Genomic DNA, 18,765 nt, shown 5'->3' with positions numbered 1-18,765 from the left:
CCCCACGCCTCCCCTCCTGCCCCCATGCGGCCAGGCCTCCCTCACACAGCCTGGCCGGAGCCCCCACCAAAGGGGCACCCGGGTGGCTCCCTCCGGAGGCTGGGTAACCCAGGCCCCCCACTTCATCTGCGGATGCAGCAGCATGGGGCCGGCTCACAGGGCGCGCTCCCCTTCCCCTCCCCGCGTGGCGGCTCCCCTGGGTGGCTAGGGTGGAAGCAGGATGTGAGCAGTGGCGGGGAGGGGGCCGGGGCCAGTGGGGCGCCTGGCCAGGGCTCAGTAGGCATGGTTGGCCACGTAGAGGGACTGCCCGGCAGCTCCCGAGTCGTCCCCACTGCCCTCATACTTGCCCAGTGCCGCCAGCCCGTTCACCTGTGGGGAAAGGAAACATCAGTGGCTCTCAAAGTATGGCCCTCGGGGTCCCCTAGCCCATGGGGATGACATGGCCGTCTGTGTGCCCCATACCACAGGGACAGAGCCCTTGATGTCCCATGTCACCCTAAGGGGCATGACCCACCCCGCAGGGACCTGGCCTTTGGCATCTCTCATTGCCCTCTGGGGATGCAGTTCTCACTGCCCCTCACCCCACAGGGAGAGCCCTGCGTGTCCCCCCATGGGGACTATGGCCTTTGGCATCCCCTCCTGTGGGGCACAGCCATTGCTGTGCCCCCTCCCACAGGGACACAGCCATTGGTGGTCCCACCACCCCACTGGGACACAGCCCTCAGCACCCCTCTCCCGCAGGAGCCATCCTCATCACCTCTGCGCGCTTGACGAACTCCTCAGTGGCGGCGGTGGCATTGTCCCGCTGCCCGCGCCAAGCACTGAGTGCCGACGCCTGCAGCGCCCGCCCGTAGGAGAAGGTGAGGGCCCATGGCCGCACCAGTGGGCATGTGTTGATGGCGTTTAGGTTGATGGAAGCCTCCTCCTCACTCTGACCCCCAGACAGGAAGGTGACACCTACAGAGAGTGAGGTTATGGCACCAGGAGGGCCATCAGGCATCCCTCTCCTGGTCCCCATCACATGCCAGTGCTGGTACCTGGCACAGCCGGGGGCACAGTGCGGCGCAGGGCAGTCACAGTGGCCATGGCAATCTCCTCAGGGCTGTACTTGGTGGGGCAGGAGTGCCCAGGGGTCACCATATTGGGTTTCAGCAGGGTCCCCTCCAGGTAGACATGGTGGTCGCTGAGTGCCTTGTAGACAGCCGCCAGCACCTGGGGAGGACAGGCAGCATGGAGTCCCTGGCACAGCATGGCACAGCACGGCACGGTGCCCACCCCGCTGCCCCCCCCATTACTCACCTTCTCTGTCACGTACTGGCACCGCTTGAGGTCATGGTCACCATCGGGCAGGATCTCTGGCTCCACGATGGGCACAATGCCGTTCTGCAAATATCAGGCAGATGCCATCATGGGGACATCCCTGGTCATCCCCCTGGCCTCACGGCAATGTGAGCCAATGCCTGGACCTGGGGTGCAATGCTCAGCCCCAAAGTCCAATGTTCACCCTTGCCAGTGACGCACATCCCAGTGGAGTGATGCTTGGCTCCATGAGGTGATGCCCAACCTCGGAGGGTCAATTCTTGGCCCCACAGAGCAATGCCCAAGTTTGTGGGGTGATGCCCACCCCATGGGACAATGCCTGGTCCTGATAGTCAATGTCCACCCATATGATGTGTTATCTAACCCATGGGTTGATGTCCAGCCTCACGGGGTGATACCCAGACATGGGGGCAATGCTGAGCCCCATGGATCTGTGCCCACACCTGTGAGGCAATACCTGGCCCCTTAAGGCAACACCCATCCTATGGGTCAATGCCTACCCCATGGGGTGATGCATGGCCGCAGACATGTACCTGCTGGCAGATGCTGGCATAGCGGGCCAGGACGTTGGCGTTCTCCATGATGGCGAGTGCGGAGGGTGTGTTATCGCTGATCTTCAGTACGCAACGCCACTTGGCAAAGTCAGCCCCATCCTTCTTGTACTGAGCACAGCGCTCCGACAGCCCGTCCAGACCTGCCAGGCAGCATGTCAGCCCCACAGCTCTCAACCCCATGGCCCCCACCCCCCCACCCACTCCACCTACCCTGTGTGGTGGTCTCGCCATCTGTCCCGGCCAGCGGCACGACACCCTTGTCCACCTGTGGAGACAAGGAGAAGGGGTGCTGAGTCCCACCAGCAACCCCCAAGCATGCCCAGCACCCTGCAAACCCACCAGACCCCCCTCGCACCTTGATGCCCACGACGATGCCCTTGTCCTTGATCATCTGGACGAAGGGGGTGCCGTCATCAGCCTTCTGGTACATGGTCTCATGGAAGAAGATGACGCCCCCGATGCATTTCTTCACCCGGCTGTCGGCGCTGAAGAGGATCTGGCGATACAGCCGGCGGTTCTCCTCCGTATTCTCCACACCAATCTGGTTGAGGCGCTTCGCCATGCTCCCTGCGGGCACCCAGCACCCTCGTCAGCCTCAGGCGTGGGGAAAAGGGGCGGCGGGCGAGATCCCCCATCTCCCTACACTGACCTACGGACTCATCGGCAGCCAGGATGCCCTTGCCCGGGGCCACAATGCGCAGTGCGATGTCCGACAGCTCCTTCTTCTGCTCCGCCGTCAGCGCGGGGTATTGGTGCGTCATGGTGCCGGTGGCTGCGAGCAGACGGGGGCTGAGTCACGCGCCGGCGGGGTGCCCCCCCCCCCCATCCTTCCCAATCCATCCACCACGCACCCGTACCCTGCGGGGACCGGGGGCGCCCCCGGGGCTGGGACCTGGTCCCGCCGGTCAGCGCGGCGGGCACGTTGCATAAGCAGGCGGCTGCCCCCGGCCGGGCCCGGCCTCGTGGAGGATGCCGGGGAGCTCCCAGCCATTTTGCTGCCTCCTCACCCGCCCCCAGCCCAGCCATCTTGAGGGAGCGCAGCTCCGCGGGGGACCGGCGTAGGGAACGGCGGGGGGCCCGGGACGGAGATACCCCGGGGCCGGGGATAGCCCGGGTGGGAGGTAGGCGGGGGATGGGGATAGCCCGGGGATGGGGATACGTGGGGGACGGAAATACCTCGGGAATGGCGCTACCTGGGGAAGGAGAGACCCCAGGGGCGGCACTGCCCGGGGCTGGGCGTACCCGGGGTTTGGGTACGCGCCGTCGCGGGGACGGGGACGCCCCAGGGAACCGGTGCTTCCCCCGGGGCAGCGATCCCCTCGGCCGGCACCGCCTCGGCTCGGGCTGCGCCAGCACACAGGATGTCTCTGGGCTCCCCCCCGCTCCCCAGCACCCCCATGTCCGGGGGTCCCTCTGCGCCGGAGCCCTCCCCAGCCCTGCCCGACTCCCTCCGCCGCACGGAGACACCCCGAGCCTGGACGGGGGCTGCCGGCTCCCGCCGCCGGGGTCCCTCGGCTGCACCCCCGGCCGGCCGCCCCCCCCACCCCCGGCCTCCCGGCTCCCGGTTCCCCCTTACCGTGCGGGGCGGGCGGCGGCGGACGCGGACTGCGAGCTGCGCGCTCCGGTCCCGCGGTAAATGGGGCTGCGATGCCGCAGAGCTACGTGACGGACGGGGCGGCACTCGGCAGGACCGGCCCCTCCCGGCCCGCTCCGCCCCCCTCGCCGCCGCACGCACCCCCCCGGCGACAACCTCTGCCGCTGGTCGGGACCCCCAGGGCCACAACCCCCGGGTGGGGACCCTGCTGCGCCGCCCCTTTGCAGCCCCCTGCTGCTGGTGGGGACCCCGCTGCGCCCCCGGCCAGGGACCCAGCTGAGTCACCCGCTGTCACGGGCAGGGATCCCCGTGCCACCTAGGCACTCCACTGTGCCACCCCAGTGCCACCCCCTGGTGCTGCTGGAGACCCCCCTGTGCCACAGACCCCCCTGTGCTGTCCCTGGCTATGAATAGGGACTCCTCCTGCCACCCCCTTGCCACTGCTGGGGACCCTGCTGTGCCTCCCTGTTGGCACTACCAACTATGGGCAGGGACCCTCTCCTCATCACCTCTGGGCCAGGGACCCCACCTGTGCCACCCCGAGGCTGGATACCCCACTGTCCCACGCCACCACTGCTGTACCAGGGACTCTAGCTGCGTCACCTCTGCTACCAGGGACCAAACCCCAGCAACGCAGAACTCTGGATCCCTGGGACAGGGTGGGGGCTCCCCACAGGAGACCAGTCCCCCCCGAAAAGCCGCCTGCAGCCGGCACAGGGACAATGCCAGTGTCCCCACTCACCCCTCGGAGCCGGCTGCCAGGGCCGTGTTCTGCTGAATTCCCGCCGTAAAAGGAGGGCTCAGCCGCCCCGCGTGGCCCTAATCCAGGGAGGGGAGCGCATCTCCCCCCGCATCCTGGAGCCGGGCACAGCTTGGGGCCCGCACTGCCAGCCCTGCATCTCGGGGGCCATATCCAACTCCCTGCCAGCAGGGTCACAGCCACAGCAGGGAGGGAGGCGATGGCAGGGATCAGCAAGTGCTGCTTCCTGGTGAGCCACCCACATGCCCAGTAAACAGCACAACCCTCAACACCTCCATTTCCTGGGTGCAGGGGTAAATAAAGGTGCCAGCACCCAGGGCGTCACAGCACCCGCCACGTGCAGGGCAGCAGGGCTGTGGCAGAGGGCAGGGGAAGGTGATTCCCCCCCCCGACAGGAGAAACAGGCCATTAAAAAAACAGAGCACTTGTTTGAACGCTGCTATTTTAGGCCATGCCGGGGGAAGGGAAGTGCTGCATGGCCCCCATGGCGGCAGGGAGCATCCTTGGGGTTGGGAACACCGGGAAGGGAATCCCACAGGAGATGCCCTAGCAGGGAAGGAAGGAGGTGAGGCTGGAGCTGTGCTGGGAGCAGGAGACCCCCTCAAGGGACCTCCCAATGGAGCAGCAGGGACCGAGGGGGGCTGGGAGCAAGAGCTGGCAGATCTCCCAGTGCCTGGCAGGCAGCACTTGCCACTACCCAGGGGATGCTGCGTGCTGGAGCAGGGGGAAAAAAAAAACACATTGCCATGCAACAGGCATGTGGCCCACGGCCCTGTGATGGGGGTGCAGGATCCAGCCTCTGATACCCTCCACCGGGGGAAGGAGGAAGGGGGGATGCAGAGGGAATCTAGGGCAGGAGGAGGAGCAGGGGCCTGGGGAGGGAAGCTGGGTCAGCCCGGGTGCTGCCGGGGCCACGGGGTGGGAGCTGGGGGAACACGGCACCTTATTGAGAGCAAGGGCTGGCGGTGGGGGGGGAGCATGTCCTCCGCCAAGGAGGTGGGGCCCCGGGGTGGCAGGGAGCCGTGCCCGCAGCCCCGTGATGAGGACAGAGCCGGCACAGCCGGCACAGGCTGGATGAGTCGTCCCCACCCAGGGCACCAGGAGCTTCCTTGTGTAAACCAACAAAACTTTATGCTGTAATTATTTATTGAATAAAGAACAGGAAGGTTCACGCTACAGGCTATAGCAGCTCAGCAGCTTCCTTGCTGCCACTGGCCGGCTTCAGGCCCAAATACCGCAGCAGGCTGGTGAGCTCCTGGCAGCCCGCTGCCACCTCGGGGACAGCCAACAGGACCTGGGGACAGCAGCAGCGTTAGTGAGAGCATTTGGGATGAAGGTTGGTGTTGCTGCAGTCACAGGAAGGGTGAGAGTGGTGAACCACAAACCTCACCTCTTTCATCTTCTCCTGCATCTCCTCGTGGGTCCTCAGCACTTTCTGGGCATGATGGAGTTTCAGCTCCAGGCCTTGAACCTGCGGTGAGAGATGCCTGTCAGGAGCCTGCCCCAAAACTGGGCAGGGACTGGCCCAGGAGGGGGAGAGGACTAGAGCCAGGGCAGCCCCTTGGCCTTCTCCATACCTGCTCCAGGTACTTGTTGGAGAGCAGCAGATTCTCATCCTCTTTCTCCAGGAGCAACAGCCGCAGTTTGTCCACCTGCAAAAACAGCAAGTGCTGCTCAGAACTCGCTGTAAGGAAGAGCCATAGGGTGGGGGGCTGTCCCCTGCCATCCCACCGGTCGCCTGCTTGAGGAGCAAGGTCTGAAGAGGTCCCCTGTCCGCAGAGGGGTGTGTGACATGAGGAGCCCTGGGCCCTGGCAGCCCCCCCGGCCTCACCTCCTGCCGCAGCAGGACTCGCTCCTGGACGTAGGCAGCATCCACCTTGGGCTCCTGCCCCCGCAACTCCTCCCACAGCACCTTGTTCTCTGTCTCCGCACGCTGGACCGAGCGCTTCAGCTGGGAGACCTCTCCCTTCAGCCTCTGCAGGGAGGAAAGGAGATGCCGAGAGGGGTCTTGTGGCTGGCACCCCCAGGCGTGCAGCCCAGGCAGGCCCCCATCACACACCGTGACTTCCCCACTCTTGTCAATGAGCTGCAGCATCTTCTCTTCCTGCTGTTTCACCACGTCCTGCAGCTCCCTCTCATTCTGCAGGGAGGAAGAAGCGGTGTCAAGAAGTGCCCGGCCACCCCCAGCACCCCGGGGGGGGAGTGGGTTTTCTCATGTTCGAGGTCAGATGATCCAGGAGCACCCATGGGGCATTGCCAGAGTCGGTCACCCAGATTTCTCCATGTCCTAGATCAGCGCCCGACCCAGTTCGGCTCTGCCCTGGGGTGAGTGCTGGCCCACTTCTGGCACCAGCTCACCTCTAGCTTGCCCCTCAGCGCCTTGTTCAGCTTGGTGATGGTGGCAGCCTGGGTGTCCATCTTCTCCTGGCTCTCGGCTGTCACTGTCTCCAGGCGGAGCTGCAGGTCGGAGCTGGGAGAAGGCAGCAGGGCTGAGCGGATGGGGATTGCAGCCAAGCACGGTGCTGGGTATCAAACCCCCTCCTGGGCATCCCACCAGCCCTGTGGTGGGAGAGGCCAACCTACCAGCCCAGCCAGCTGGAAAAAGCCCTTCTAGCCATGGCAGGAGAGGTCTAATCCAGAGCCAGGGAGAGATGCAGATCCCAGACAGGCTGCCCACAGGAGGCAGCATGCCCAGGAGAGCAGTGCCCATGCCTGGCCCTCAACACAAGCCCCCACTGAACTCACATCTCTGTCTGCAGTGCCTTGAACTCGCTCTGCTCCAGCTCCTGGATGCGGGAGCTCAGCATGGCGAGGTCAGAGACCACGGCTCTCAGCTCCTTCACACTCTCCAGCAGACCGTCCTCGGGCTCTGCGCGCGAGACAGAGGCTCATAAGTGGCACAAAGGGAACAGCAGCCCCAGGGGACACGGAGCCAAGCAGGAAGGCATGCCTGCTTGTCCCATCCCGTGCAGGAAGCCCTGCAGCTTCAGAGCAGGGTGACAGCCCCAGTACCTATTGGCTTTGGTGTAGAGGCAGGTTTGTCCTTGGTAAACGCACTGCCACCTCCGGCAGCTTCATCGGCATCTATGAGAGAAGAGGGCAGAGGCGCTGTGCCCAGTCCCATGTGCAGCAGGGAGCGCGAGCAGAGCTCACCCACACACCCATCTACCCTGGGGAGCTCAGAGAAGACCCCAGCTGCTCGCAGAAGCTGTGACCCAACCCATGGCTGCCACGAGGGAACAACCAGGAACTCCACAGGGAAGGACATGGGCAAGTAGGAGATCCTGGTGCCATCCCCAGCACCAGTGCACGTCGCCAGCGTAGGAGGGAGCAATCCCCATCCCCACAGAGGGGCCAACCCCCCAGCACCCAGACAGCGGGTGCCCGCTCACCTTTCCCTGACACCGCTTTCAGGACGCTGCCCACGAAGGAGCCCCCGGCGCAGTATGGGGTGCGACACGCCGGCGTGCGGCAGGCAGGGGTCCAGGCACGGCGGGGTGTTTGCCAGCCTGGTGTCCGCGGAGCTGGGGTCCACGCTCTGCTTCTCGATGGGGCGTCATCCTTCAAAGGGAGAGGGAGAGCGCGGTGCTGGAGCAGGGCTTGTGACAGCTCTGCACTGCTCCGGTGAGCGGGGAGGGGTCTCAAAGCTATGTCATGGAGAGCCACAGGGCTCTGTCCTCCCCACCAGGCCACCCCCTCGTCCTTGTCCTTAGGGCAGGGCTCCCACCTCCTCTTGCAGAGCAGCCCTGAGGCAATCGGCAAGCTCCTGCAGCCGCATCTTGCTCTCGGTGATGTCCGTGGAGCACCAGGAGATTTTGTCCCTCCTGAGCCGCAAGTCGAGGAGCTCAGCCTTGGTGCTCTCCAGCTCCTGGCAGAGGGCAGCCTGCTCTTCCCTGCAGGATGGCACCAGCCTCAGCGGGAGCAGCGTTCCCCCTCCTCAGCATGGGACGGGGACATTTCCCACATCTGCCTCCCACCATGAGCCAGGGCAGGTGCAAACCCCACAGATTTAGGTAGCTTCCCCCAAGATGGTTTCTTCTGGGCTTCTCCACAGTCACTTCCACCCGCCGGGACACCCATGCTTGGCTGGGCAGCAGTAACTGGAACTGTGTATCCCCATGTGTCCCCCATCCCCCAGGAGGGACTCCATTTCCCAAAACAGAGGGGTTCAAGCGGAGGCAGTGAGGGGGTCAGTACCGCAGGCGCTGGTGGGAGTTCATCAGCTCCTCGTACTGCAGGCTCTGTTCCTGCAGGGTGGTCAGCGTGGACTTCAGCCTGGCCTCCACCTCCAGCAGCTGCGTGCGGGACATGTGGTTCTCCTGATTGAGGAACTGCAAGAGGGTGGGAGGACACAGCCATGAGCACCAGGCCAGGGACCCGAGGAGTCCATTAGGACCCCAGCATGGTCCCTCCCACACCTTGGGGTGCCATTTTGTTAGGGGCAGCTTTACCCCAGCGGACCAACACCCAGAGACCAGCAGTTTACTGGGGACACAGGACAGGCTGGGGGACAGCACCACGCCTGCAGTCAGGGGAATTATCCCAGAGATCTGTCATCGCCGCCGGGCAGGATGGAGAGCAGCACTACGTGCGGGATGCCAACTGCTCTTAATCCCCCCACCCCCACAGGAGGGCTAATCCCGCTCCTGGCCACCTGCCAGCATTCCCGCGAGGCCCACAGCACGTGACGGCTCGGGCAGGGTCAGGCAGCTCCTACCTCCCGGCACTCGGTTGCCTCCCGCAGCTCCTGGCACAGCCCGTTGCAATCCTGCTGCAGGGTGTCCCTCTCCTGTGCCAGCCTGCAGGGACAGGATGGGGTCAGGGGGTGCTGCGTTTTGGGGACATGGGGTGGCAGGAGGTGGCTATGGGGCAGGGAGGGGGCTATGCCCTGCCCCAGGGCTCAGACCCACCGGGCCACCTCCTTCCACTGCTTCTCGTTCTCCTGCTGCAGCGCATCCCGCTCCTGCTCCAGATTGGCCAGATTTGTCATCAGGGAGCTCAGGTCTGCAAGGGGCAGAGCCGTCAGCCCGTCAGCCCGGGGGTGGCAGGGGCAGCGGGGACAGGGGCAGCTCCAGCCCCCACATCACCTGCCCCTACCTGCGCTGAGGCGTGAGTTGGCCACCGTCAGCTGCTCCAGCTGAGCCGCCGTGTCCTGCAGGGCCACCGAGCTCTCCTCCAGCTGGCAGGACACCTACAGAGACACGGTGCCCCCCGGGCTTGCTTTGGGCTTCTCTTCTCCATAGGGTGTTCCCACACTAAGGGGTGCCCCAAGTCACCCACCCTGTGCCTGGGGACAGCTGGGCTGCAGGGGAGCATCCCAGACACCGTGCAACCCCCTACCTCCTCCTTGGCTTGAAGAGCTTCGTCCGCTCGCTGCCTCATGGCATCCCGCTCCTCCAGGCAGCTCCGCAGCTTTCCGGGCACCCTCTCCAGCACGGCCTGGCACCGGGACACCAGGGCCCTCGCCTGCTCCCTCTGCAAGGGGAGACGGCGCCAGGCAGAGGTGAGCATGGCACAGCCATGCCAGCTGGTGGCTCTGCCCGGCTGTATGACCAGGGATGGGGGGGGCAACCTGGCTGCCCGCAGTACCCAGGCCATGGAGCGCCCTGAGACAGAGCAAAGCGGCGTCAGCCTGCACCCTGTCAGTGGGGAGGCGAGGGGCTGAGCCTGCTGCCGGCCCTCACCGGGACAGCCCTCACCTCCATGTCCAGGGCTCTCCGTTCCTCCTCCAGGTTTTCAAAGATGACGTCTATGAATTCCCGGAAAGGCTGAACCTCAGCAACCAGGGATGCCTGGGGCAAGAGAGACGGGTCAGCACTGCCGTGTGGTGGAAGAGCCACATTCCACAGCCATGGAGGGAAGCGAGCGCCTGCCCTGAGGCTGAATCTGCAGCAGCTTCCCAGCTCCAAGAAGCCTCTGGTGAGCCCAAGCCCATTGCAGACCATTGCTCAGAGCATCACTCAAGCTCAGACACGGAGATGCTCTTCCAGCCCCACTGGGGAGCCGGGTGGGAGGGAGCTGGAGGTGCCCAACCACTCAGTACCTGCTGGTCAATGGCATCCACCAGCAGCCTGGCCAGCTCTTGCTGGGAGGCCAGGCTCTGGTCACGGGCACCGATGCGGGCACTGGCATGGGCACGGAAGGCCTCCAGGAAGCGATCGCTCTGCCAAGGGAAGGATACAGCTCCAGGCACAACATCACACGAGGGGCAGCTCCCAACAGCCACCCCCACACACTCCAGCAGCCCAGAGCTCCCGCTCCCTCCCAGCAGGACACAGCCCAAGCCAAAAACCCATCCCGAAAGCTCCAGCTGCCCTGGGCACCCACAGCCCTTCTGGCTTTCCAAGGCCACATCAGGCTTTTCCTCCCCGGATACCAGAGACCTTCACCCCCCGCAGAGATGCAGGATGCCCCATCAAAGGCATGGAGATGGCACATCCTGCTCTGATCCCTGCTGCCAGCTGCTCCCCCCTACCTCCTCCTTGGCTCGGAGGGCTTCGTCCACTTGCTGTCTCATGGCATCCCGCTCCTTCAGGCAGCTCCGCAGCTTTCCGGGCACCCTCTCCAGCACAGCCTGGCACCGGGACACCAGGGCCCTCGCCTGCTCCCACTGCAAGGGGAGAGGGCGCCAGGAGGCACTGGGTATAGCCAACAGCTGCCATGTGTGCCAGTGTCTCCCAAAACCTAGGGGAAAGGGTGCCCACCCTGGCTGCACAGGGACTCACCTCGCAGTCAAGGGCTCCCTGCTCATCCTGCAACCTCTGAAACGCGGCATCTGCGAGGTCCCGAAACAGGAGGCACTGCCTGCTCCAGGCGCTCTGGGGAAGGGACAGGGCACCAGTGCTCAGGCGGTGCTCCCGAGGCTGGTACAGCCAGCACCGGGCACACACATGGCCTGCCAGGCTGAGACCTGGCACACTCGTGGCATGCCAGCCAGCTGAGACGCACCATCCCCGCAGTGGTTAGCTCCAGCTCCCGCTGCAGGTCCTGCTCCGCTCCCCGCTGCCGCTGCAGAGCCTCCGTTTTCCTCCGCAGCTCCAGGTAGAGGCTGCGGTAGATCTCCTCCTCCTGAGGGCATCCCGGCAGAGAGGAGAGGACTTCGCACCAGCCCTGCTCCACCCTGGGGGTCCAGCGAGAGCCATTTGGCTGTGACACCTCCCCACATGTGCCAGGGATGTTTCCCCACACAAAGGATTCAAATCCAGCAAACTCAGCAGGTCAAGCCGGGCGCGATAACATGGCTGGAGCAGCACCGGGCGCGTGACGCTGTGCCGTGCCGCAGCAGCCCCGCTTTACTTCTGCTCTGCCGGGCTGCGGTCAGGCTGGGGCCATCATCCCACTGGTGGCACGTGGGCACCATCACGGCATCGAGGCCATGGAAAATGGGGTGGCATTGCCCCGGCAAGGGCTCTTACCCCTTTGGGGTGGGTGATGTCCGTCTGCGTGAGTGCATCCCTCTGCTCAGCCGGCCCCACGCCGGGCAGCAGCCGCTGGCTCTCCTGCCAGTCACGCAGCTGGAGCGAGAGGGCTTCCATGATGATGAGGGTGCTCTCCAGTCGCCCCTCCAGCTCTGCCCGTGGCAGGGACTTCAGCTGCTCCCGGGGACAGCTGGAGACAGAGAGAGGGCTTGGGGCAAGGACAGCCCATGGTGCCACAACCCTGTCCAGGGGGCCACATCCCCACACTTACTGCCAGAGCAAGGAGTCCGTTTCAGCAGAGCTGTCCTTGGCACAGGAGGGGCCAGCCGTGGATGTGTTCGTGCTCCTCTCCCGCAGGTCCCGGGGGGTCATGAAGGTTCCAGTGACCGCGGTGGGCATGGGGGTCATGAAGGTGCCAGCGACCGCGGTGGGCACGGGGGTCATGAAGGTGCCAGCGACCGCGGTGGGCACGGGGGTGACGCTGGTGCCAGCGACCGCGGTGGGCACGGGGGTGACGCTGGTGCCAGCGACCGCGGTGGGCACGGGGGTGACGCTGGTGCTGGTGTCTCGGTGCAGCGCGGGCAGGGTCAGGCTGTGCCGCAGGGACTCCAGCAGGGACGAGGCGTTGAGGCTCTTCTCCAGCCACACCAGCGGCAACACCCAGGACACGGCACCTGGGGCCACCTCGGGCGAGGGGATGGTGCTGGCTGCTGTCTCTGACCTGGCAGGCTCTGACGTACCCACCTCGGTGAGAGGGAGTCTGGGGGTACCCTGCTCTGGGGCGGCAGGGTCTGGGGACTCGGCTTCTTCAGGGGTGTCTTGGCAAGATAGGGGACCTGCACCCTCGTCTCCAGTCAGGAGCTCAGGGGCCACGGGGCTGCAGGAGAGGTCAGCAGGCACCGCTCGCCACTGGTAGAAGGGAGCTTCCTGTGGGGTAGAGCTGGTGCCGGGGGGCCCGGGGGTGCAGGGTGCTAGAGCAGTGCTGCCTGGGGAGTTTGGGGTGCAAGGCACTGAGCTGATGACGCTGGGGGGCCCTGGGGTGGTGCTGCTGGGCGGCTCTGGGATACACAAGCCCAGGATGGGGCTACTCAGGGGGCCTGGCACGGTGCTGCTGGGGGGCTCTGGGGTGCAGGGTCCCAGAACTGGGCTGCACAGAGGGGCTGGCACAGTGCTGCCGGGGGACTGTGGGGTGCAGAGCCCCAGGATGGAGTTACACGGAAGGGCTGGCACAGGGCTGCTGGGGGGCGCTGGGGTGCAGGGCCCTGAGACAGGGCTGCACAGGGGGGCCAGCTCGGTGCTACTGGGGGGCTTCAGGGTGCAGGGCCCTAGTACAGGGCTGCACAAGGGGGCTGGCACAGTGCTGCTGGAGGGCTCTGGGATGCAGGGCCCTGGACTGGAACTACCAGGAGGCTCCAGGCCGGTGGTGCTGGGGGGCTCTGGAGCATCAGGCACCAGAGTGGGATTCCTGGGGGTCTCCAGGGTGCTGGGCCCAAGGGCGGGAGTCCCTGGGGGCTCTGCGATGGTTCTTCTGCCAGGTCCCGGGGCGCAAGACACTAGGGTGGTGTTGCTGGGGGGGAGCAGGATAGCACTTCTGCCGGGTTCTGAGGTGCAGGGCACCGGGGTGGCACAGTCATGGTCCTACGGGACATTTGGGGGGGATCAGGGCTGCCCTGCCCTTTCCCCCAGCACCCCATAGCCGTTTCCCCCAGTCTCCCCATTTCCCCTACCCCAGCAGATACATCTGTGCCCCACGGCCCTAAGAGCCCACCCCAGCATCCATTCCTGTCACCCCGCCCCCCTCCCTTCCCCCTCCCAGCCCTGGCTTCTCCTCCCCCGTCCCCGCACCGACCTTGAGCCGCAGCCGGCGGAGCAGCGGGGTGAGGCTGGTGCGCTCGGCGCCCGGCTGCAGCCGCAGCTCCTGCAGGGCGGGGCGCCGGGGCCGCTGCTGCGCCTGGAGGGGGGCACCGGGGGTCACCGGCTGCACGACCGGCAGCGAACCCCGGACGCGTACACCGCCCGCACACACACACCGGGCGCGCTCCGGCCCGCACCAGACCCACCGCCGCCCCCCAGCCACCTCCGAGCAACCCCGCGCGGTTGGGGCCGCCCCGCCGGGACGCCCCTCCGGGACAACCCCCGCCGCCGCACCGGGACGCCCAAATCGGTGTCGCCCCCGCCTGCCCCGGGCCGAACCCCCCGGCCCGCACTCACAGCGGGGGTCCGGGCGGCCCGCATGGTCCCGCTCCCGGTCTCGGTTTCCGGTGTCGGGTTTTGCACCGGCTCCGGTCCGGCCGCTCCTCCCGCGCTGCCGCCACTGCCCGTTTGAAAACCAGGCGCCGCTCTGATTGGCTGCTCCGCGCACGCGTCACTCCGCCGAGAGGCTGCTGGAGGCGGGGCTATGCCTCGTGGTGGGCGGGGCGGTGGGTGCGCGAGGCCCCGCCCCCGCGGGGAAGCCGGTGCGCAGCGCCGAGCACGGGGCGCAGCGGGAGCGCGCAGCCCTTGTCGCGGGGGCGGGCCCAGCTACCCCCGGGGCCTCCCCAGCTCCTGTCCCGGCCGAACCAGCCCTGCACGGCCCCTCAGACCTCCCCCGACCGCTGCCGCAGGAGAGGAAGGGGGCAACCAGCCCCGCACGCCCCCCGGGGGTCCCGCAGGAGTCAGGGCAGCCCCCGCAGCGCTGCCCGCGGCTCTCGGGTTTATTGCTTCCGCGGGGAGAGGTACAGAGATGGGGTAAGGGGGACCCGGCCCAGCAGGGTCCGACCCACTGCCGGGGTATTGGGGGTGTCCCTGAGCGATGCCGGGGGTCCTGGCTGCGGCGGCTCAGCCAGGCCAGGGCCGGCCCGGGGGAATGGCGAGGTCGCAGTCGAAGTCGGCGAAGGTGGTGGGGTCGGGTGGGGTCTGCTCAGGGGTGCGCGGGGTCACTGCCACCGCCACCGGGTCCTTCTGCAGCAGGTCAGCATCAAAGGCCACCCCACGGAAGAAGGGGTGCGCCTGGAAGTGGTGGAGGTAGCGCAGGCGGCGCAGGGGGTTGTGGCACAGCAGCTGGGGACAGAGGGAGGACAGTGAGTGGTGGGGACCCTGGCATCCAGCCCAGGAGGCCAGCAGGGACCACAAAATCCGGGTAAGAGGGTTACCTCGGCGATCAGCCGGGCCAGCGCAGAGCTGAACGAAGGCGGGCTCTCGTAGCTGCTCTGCTTGACGCGCTCCAGCATGGCCACATGGTCCCCCGCCGGTGCCACGGGGAACTGGGGGGGCAGGGAGTGGATTTAGGGGCTCCAAGGGACACTCCTCTCCCCCCCTGCCCTGTGGTCCTCACCTCGCCACTGGCCAGGGCAAAGAGCAGGACTCCCAGGGACCACCAGTCAGCTGTGTGGCTGTAGGGCCCCCCACTCAGCACCTCCGGGGCTGTGGGGATGAGCAGGTGAGCAGCTGGGGGGGCTGTGCCCCTTACTGCATCCCCCCGCTGCCCCCTTACCCATGTACTGCAGGGTGCCGCAGATGGTGTGGGCTCGCTCACCCCACCGCAAGTGCCGGGAGAGCCCAAAGTCGGTGAGTTTGAGGTGTCCTGTGGGGAGAGACACTGCGTGGGGGCACCATGGATGGAGTGTCCCCATGGACAGGGCATCCCCTTGGATGGGATGTCCCCATGCCAGTGTCACCAGACTCTTACCTCTCTCATCCAGGAGGATGTTCTCCATCTGAAATGAGACAGGTGCTGGGGTGGCCTCTCCATGCCAAGGGGTTCGGAGACCCCCCCAACCCCATCCTCCAGCCCCCCTGGCTCCGCTGCCACCCACCTTCACGTCTCTGTGCACGATGCCCAGGTCGTGAAGATACACTGGGGAGAAGACAGAGGCGTCAGAGCAGTGGGTCCGCTCCTGGCACAGTGCCCACTCCCATCCCCATGGCACCTGGCAGGCAGCTGCCCAACCCGGGGGATGGCTGACCCTGCCTGCTGGTCCCCAGCAGTGGGGATGGTGGTGGCTGTCCCCAGTATGGCAGGCCACTCACCCAGCACCAGCACCAGCTCGGCGGCGAACAGGCGGACGGTGGCCTCAGTGAAGCGCCCGGCGGCGCGCCACAGCGCGTGCAGGTCTCCGGTGCTGCAGTAGGTGCACACTGCCAGGACGGGCGACGTGCCTTACCGACGGGATGCCCCGTGGGGTCGGGCTGTGCTGGCACAAGGGGCACGGGCACCAGGGTGGCATGGGCGCAGGGGTCCAAGTGGGTCACTGGGGCCATGCACCAAGGTGACATGGGCACCAGGGCCGTGCACCGAGGTGATGCAAGCACTAGGGTCATATGGGCAGCAAGGTGACACAAGCACCAGGACTACACTGGCACCAAGGTGGCACAAGCATCAACAGAGGCACCAGCACCAGGCACTAAGGTGACATGGGCATGACTAAGGCGGCAGGGGAGCATGCAAGTACCAGGGTCATGTACCATAGTGACACAGGCACCAGAGCCATGTGGGCACTGGGAACATGCAAGCACCATGACCACATCAGCTCCAAGGTGGCACAGGCACTGTGGCCAACAGGTACCAAAGTGACACGGTCCCTGAGGTCACACAGACACTGGGAACACACAAGCTACATGGACACCGAGGTGGCATGGGCCATCAAAGTCAGGCAGGCAGTGGGGCTGAGGCACCTCGTTCACCCCCACACTAGTCCCTGCCCCGCTGTGGCTCATCTCCATCCCTGCAGTGGGTGCGGGGTCTGAGCCAGCAGCCAAGCGCCTGGAACCCCGCGGGGCAGCGGGCAGCACGGGGGGAGCGTGTGCGTGTGCGGGGACACGTGTGCAGGCGGCAGGGACACGTGCACAGGCAAGGGGGGGCCAGGGCGAGCCCGCGGGCAGATGGTCACTCACTGATGAAGAGGTGGCGCTGGCCCTGCCAGCTGTCCCCCAGCCCGTGGACAAATGGGTGCCTGACCTGTCTCTGGGGACACAAAGCAGAAAGGGTGAGCGGCCCGCGGGGTGGGGGGACAAGGACCTCACTCCTGCCATCCACCCTCCGCAGCCCCAGCAACCTCCTGCAGACCCCACAGCCACCCCGAACCCCGCCATGGGCTGGAGTCCCCCCTGCCCCCCCCCAACCTGGATGCTGACTTCTTCCTTGCACTGCTTGAGGGTGTCACGGCGCAGCACCTCCACTTTGGGCACGACCTGAGGGGGCGAAGGGGCATCAAGGGGGGGGCTGGGGGCAGGTGGAGGCACCCATGGGCTCCGGGGGGCAGCACCCACCTTTACGGCGCAGACCTTCTCCCGCCCACAGTCCAGCACTTTGAGGATGGTCCCGAAGGAGCCTTTGGCCACGAAGCCCAGGATCTGGGGGGGGCAGGGGAGGGGCCCAGCAGGGCCTGAGCACCCCACAGAGACAGGTTCGGGGTGTGCGGGGTGGGACAGGGTGCAGGGTCCTGTATAGCATGAGGTGGGGTGGCACAGGGCACCCAAGGCAGGTGGTGGGGACACATGGGGACCCCAAAGGGTGCACAGGGACCACGGTGGGACACATGGGGAGCCAGCATGGGGTACATGGGGGCGGGGGGGACAGGGACACGGGGACCCCAGCACGGCGGTTGTGGGTGCTGGCAGGATGCACGGGATCCCGCTAGGACACACGGGACCCCTGTAGGACGCCTGGGGACTCCATTAGGGTGCAGAGGGACCCCGGCAGGACCCACGGAGACTCGCCACGGGGCACGGGTTCCCGGCGGGGGTAGAAGGGGACTCGGTGAGACGGCCGGGGACGCCGGTAGGATGCGAAGGGACCGGGCGCGGCGTGCGAGGAGAGCTGGTAAGACGGTCGGTAATCCCGGGATGGCGGCACGGGATGCGCGGACGGAGCGGGAGGACGCTTGAGAACCCCGGGAAGGTGCACAGGGTGCTGGGGGACCCCGGCAGGACGTGCAGGGACCCGGCAAGGGGTGCGAGGGGACCGGTTAGGTCGCTCGGGGCTGCCGGGGCGGGATGCGCGGGCACCCCGGTAGGACGGTCGGGGACCCCGTTAGGATGCACCGGGACCCCGGTAGAAGGGTGGGGGCCCCGGGACGGCACCTTGAGCTGCTGCTGGCGGGCGGAGGGGCGGACGGGGAACTCCGGCAGGAAGAGCGAGACGAGCTGCGGCAGCGGCCACCCGGGCAGCGGCGGCTCCTCGGCGGGGCCCCGCGGGACCAGGGCGAGCCCCGACCCCGGTACCGGTACCGGCCCGGCGCGGCCCAGCAGCGCCCGCACCCACGACCCCACGGCGCGGCCCTGCGGAACCGGGGGCAGCGTCAGAGGGGCGGCGGGGGGCACCCCGGGGCAGAGGAAGGGGGGGCCGAGGGGGACCCCCGGCGCCCCACGCACCTGGGGGGGCCGCACCGGGGCCGGCCCGGGGCCGCTGCTCGTTGCTCCCATCGCGGCGCCGCCCGGCCGCGCCCCGGGCCCGGGCCCCGGTAATCCGCCGCTTTACATAACCCCGCCGCCCCGCCCCGCCCCGCCCCGCCTGGCCGCGACCACCCCTCGCCTCGGGGCCAGGCACCGGGGCTGCCCCCTGGCACCGGGAGCGCACCCCGGGACACCCACCACCCCGCTTCTGGGCAGGGCACAGCCCCCGCGACCCCCCTTTGCGCACCTCGGGGTTCTCCCTTCAACCACCCCTCCTCCCTTTGCACCCACCTTGCTGCAGCCCCCCTAACCCGGGGCAGCCCCCGCTGAGCCCGAGGCACCGACGGGCTCACGGGGCAGTCCGGAGAGGGACACGGAGAGAGCCCGGGACGATGCAGATGCTGCGAGGGACCCCCAAGCCCCCCCGAAGAAGGTGTCCTGAGCACCCCCTGGGGTAGGGCAGGGGGTGAAGCCACAGCGGTGGGCAGGGGGACAGCGCTGAGCCTGGCACTGGGGCACGAACGGGGAGGTGAATAAGGAGCCAGTGGCCCAAGACTGTTCCAAATTAAAAACTCTTTATTTAAACTCTCTCCCGTTCCCCTTTCTCCCAGCCTGGAGTGATCCTGCTGCTTCACCGGGCCCAGGGGCCGGCCCAGCACTCGCCCAGCAGGGAGAGGGGAAGCTCGTAGGAGTCCTCGGCATGGGGGGCTGCACCCCACAAAGGAGCCCCAGAGCATGTCGCACCCC

The 18,765-nt window shown here is 66.8% G+C and overlaps 3 protein-coding genes across 3 annotated transcripts; all 3 read right to left on the bottom strand.

Annotated features, from left to right (window-relative positions):
• Positions 1-273: 273 nt before the first annotated feature.
• Positions 274-2,647, bottom strand: ALDOC (aldolase, fructose-bisphosphate C). Its single transcript, XM_086624597.1, has 8 exons — positions 2,524-2,647; positions 2,230-2,441; positions 2,085-2,139; positions 1,854-2,014; positions 1,300-1,383; positions 1,038-1,212; positions 758-957; positions 274-369 (listed from the first exon to the last, which is right to left on the bottom strand). The coding sequence occupies exons 1-8, from the start codon at positions 2,633-2,635 to the stop codon at positions 274-276; spliced, it is 1,095 nt and encodes a 364-aa protein (XP_086480723.1). The 5' UTR covers positions 2,636-2,647.
• A 2,761-nt stretch (positions 2,648-5,408) lies between these two features.
• Positions 5,409-13,881, bottom strand: SPAG5 (sperm associated antigen 5). Its single transcript, XM_086624596.1, has 24 exons — positions 13,858-13,881; positions 13,496-13,597; positions 11,918-13,284; positions 11,644-11,836; positions 11,177-11,296; positions 10,954-11,046; positions 10,704-10,838; positions 10,272-10,391; positions 9,928-10,020; positions 9,569-9,703; positions 9,326-9,419; positions 9,139-9,232; positions 8,946-9,027; positions 8,426-8,559; positions 7,956-8,121; positions 7,621-7,789; positions 7,241-7,312; positions 6,974-7,097; positions 6,587-6,698; positions 6,288-6,368; positions 6,060-6,203; positions 5,806-5,880; positions 5,619-5,699; positions 5,409-5,522 (listed from the first exon to the last, which is right to left on the bottom strand). The coding sequence occupies exons 1-24, from the start codon at positions 13,879-13,881 to the stop codon at positions 5,409-5,411; spliced, it is 3,924 nt and encodes a 1,307-aa protein (XP_086480722.1).
• Positions 13,882-14,463: 582 nt separating this feature from the next.
• On the bottom strand, positions 14,464-18,048 carry RSKR (ribosomal protein S6 kinase related). Its single transcript, XM_086624800.1, has 12 exons — positions 17,998-18,048; positions 17,707-17,904; positions 16,894-16,977; positions 16,747-16,815; positions 16,519-16,588; positions 15,655-15,762; positions 15,441-15,481; positions 15,314-15,341; positions 15,119-15,208; positions 14,960-15,048; positions 14,778-14,888; positions 14,464-14,685 (listed from the first exon to the last, which is right to left on the bottom strand). The coding sequence occupies exons 1-12, from the start codon at positions 18,046-18,048 to the stop codon at positions 14,464-14,466; spliced, it is 1,161 nt and encodes a 386-aa protein (XP_086480926.1).
• Between the last annotated feature and the right edge of the window lie 717 nt (positions 18,049-18,765).

This window comes from Tauraco erythrolophus, chromosome 21 (genome assembly GCF_009769465.1).
Source record: "Tauraco erythrolophus isolate bTauEry1 chromosome 21, bTauEry1.pri, whole genome shotgun sequence".
NCBI classification, from domain to species: domain Eukaryota; kingdom Metazoa; phylum Chordata; class Aves; order Musophagiformes; family Musophagidae; genus Tauraco; species Tauraco erythrolophus.
Note: the sequence above shows the minus strand (reverse complement) of the source record. Positions and strands in the feature narration are given on the sequence as shown.

Excerpts from the sequence above, each read along its gene's own strand:
- ALDOC (XM_086624597.1), bottom strand. The coding sequence starts at position 2,635 with ATGACGCACCAATACCCCGCGCTGACGGCGGAGCAGAAGAAGGAGCTG. Across the intron at positions 958-1,037 it reads TGTGCCCCCGGCTGTGCCAG|GTGTCACCTTCCTGTCTGGG; the intron begins GTACCAGCACTG and ends CACTCTCTGTAG. Across the intron at positions 370-757 it reads AGTTCGTCAAGCGCGCAGAG|GTGAACGGGCTGGCGGCACT; the intron begins GTGATGAGGATG and ends CTTTCCCCACAG.
- SPAG5 (XM_086624596.1), bottom strand. The coding sequence starts at position 13,881 with ATGCGGGCCGCCCGGACCCCCGCT. Across the intron at positions 9,028-9,138 it reads CAGTGGAAGGAGGTGGCCCG|GCTGGCACAGGAGAGGGACA; the intron begins GTGGGTCTGAGC and ends CTGTCCCTGCAG. Across the intron at positions 6,369-6,586 it reads CGCTGAGGGGCAAGCTAGAG|AATGAGAGGGAGCTGCAGGA; the intron begins GTGAGCTGGTGC and ends TCCTCCCTGCAG.
- RSKR (XM_086624800.1), bottom strand. The coding sequence starts at position 18,048 with ATGGGAGCAACGAGCAGCGGCCCCGGGCCGGCCCCGGTGCGGCCCCCC. Across the intron at positions 17,905-17,997 it reads CCCCGGTGCGGCCCCCCCAG|GGCCGCGCCGTGGGGTCGTG; the intron begins GTGCGTGGGGCG and ends CCGGTTCCGCAG. Across the intron at positions 14,889-14,959 it reads TTGCCCTGGCCAGTGGCGAG|TTCCCCGTGGCACCGGCGGG; the intron begins GTGAGGACCACA and ends CTGCCCCCCCAG.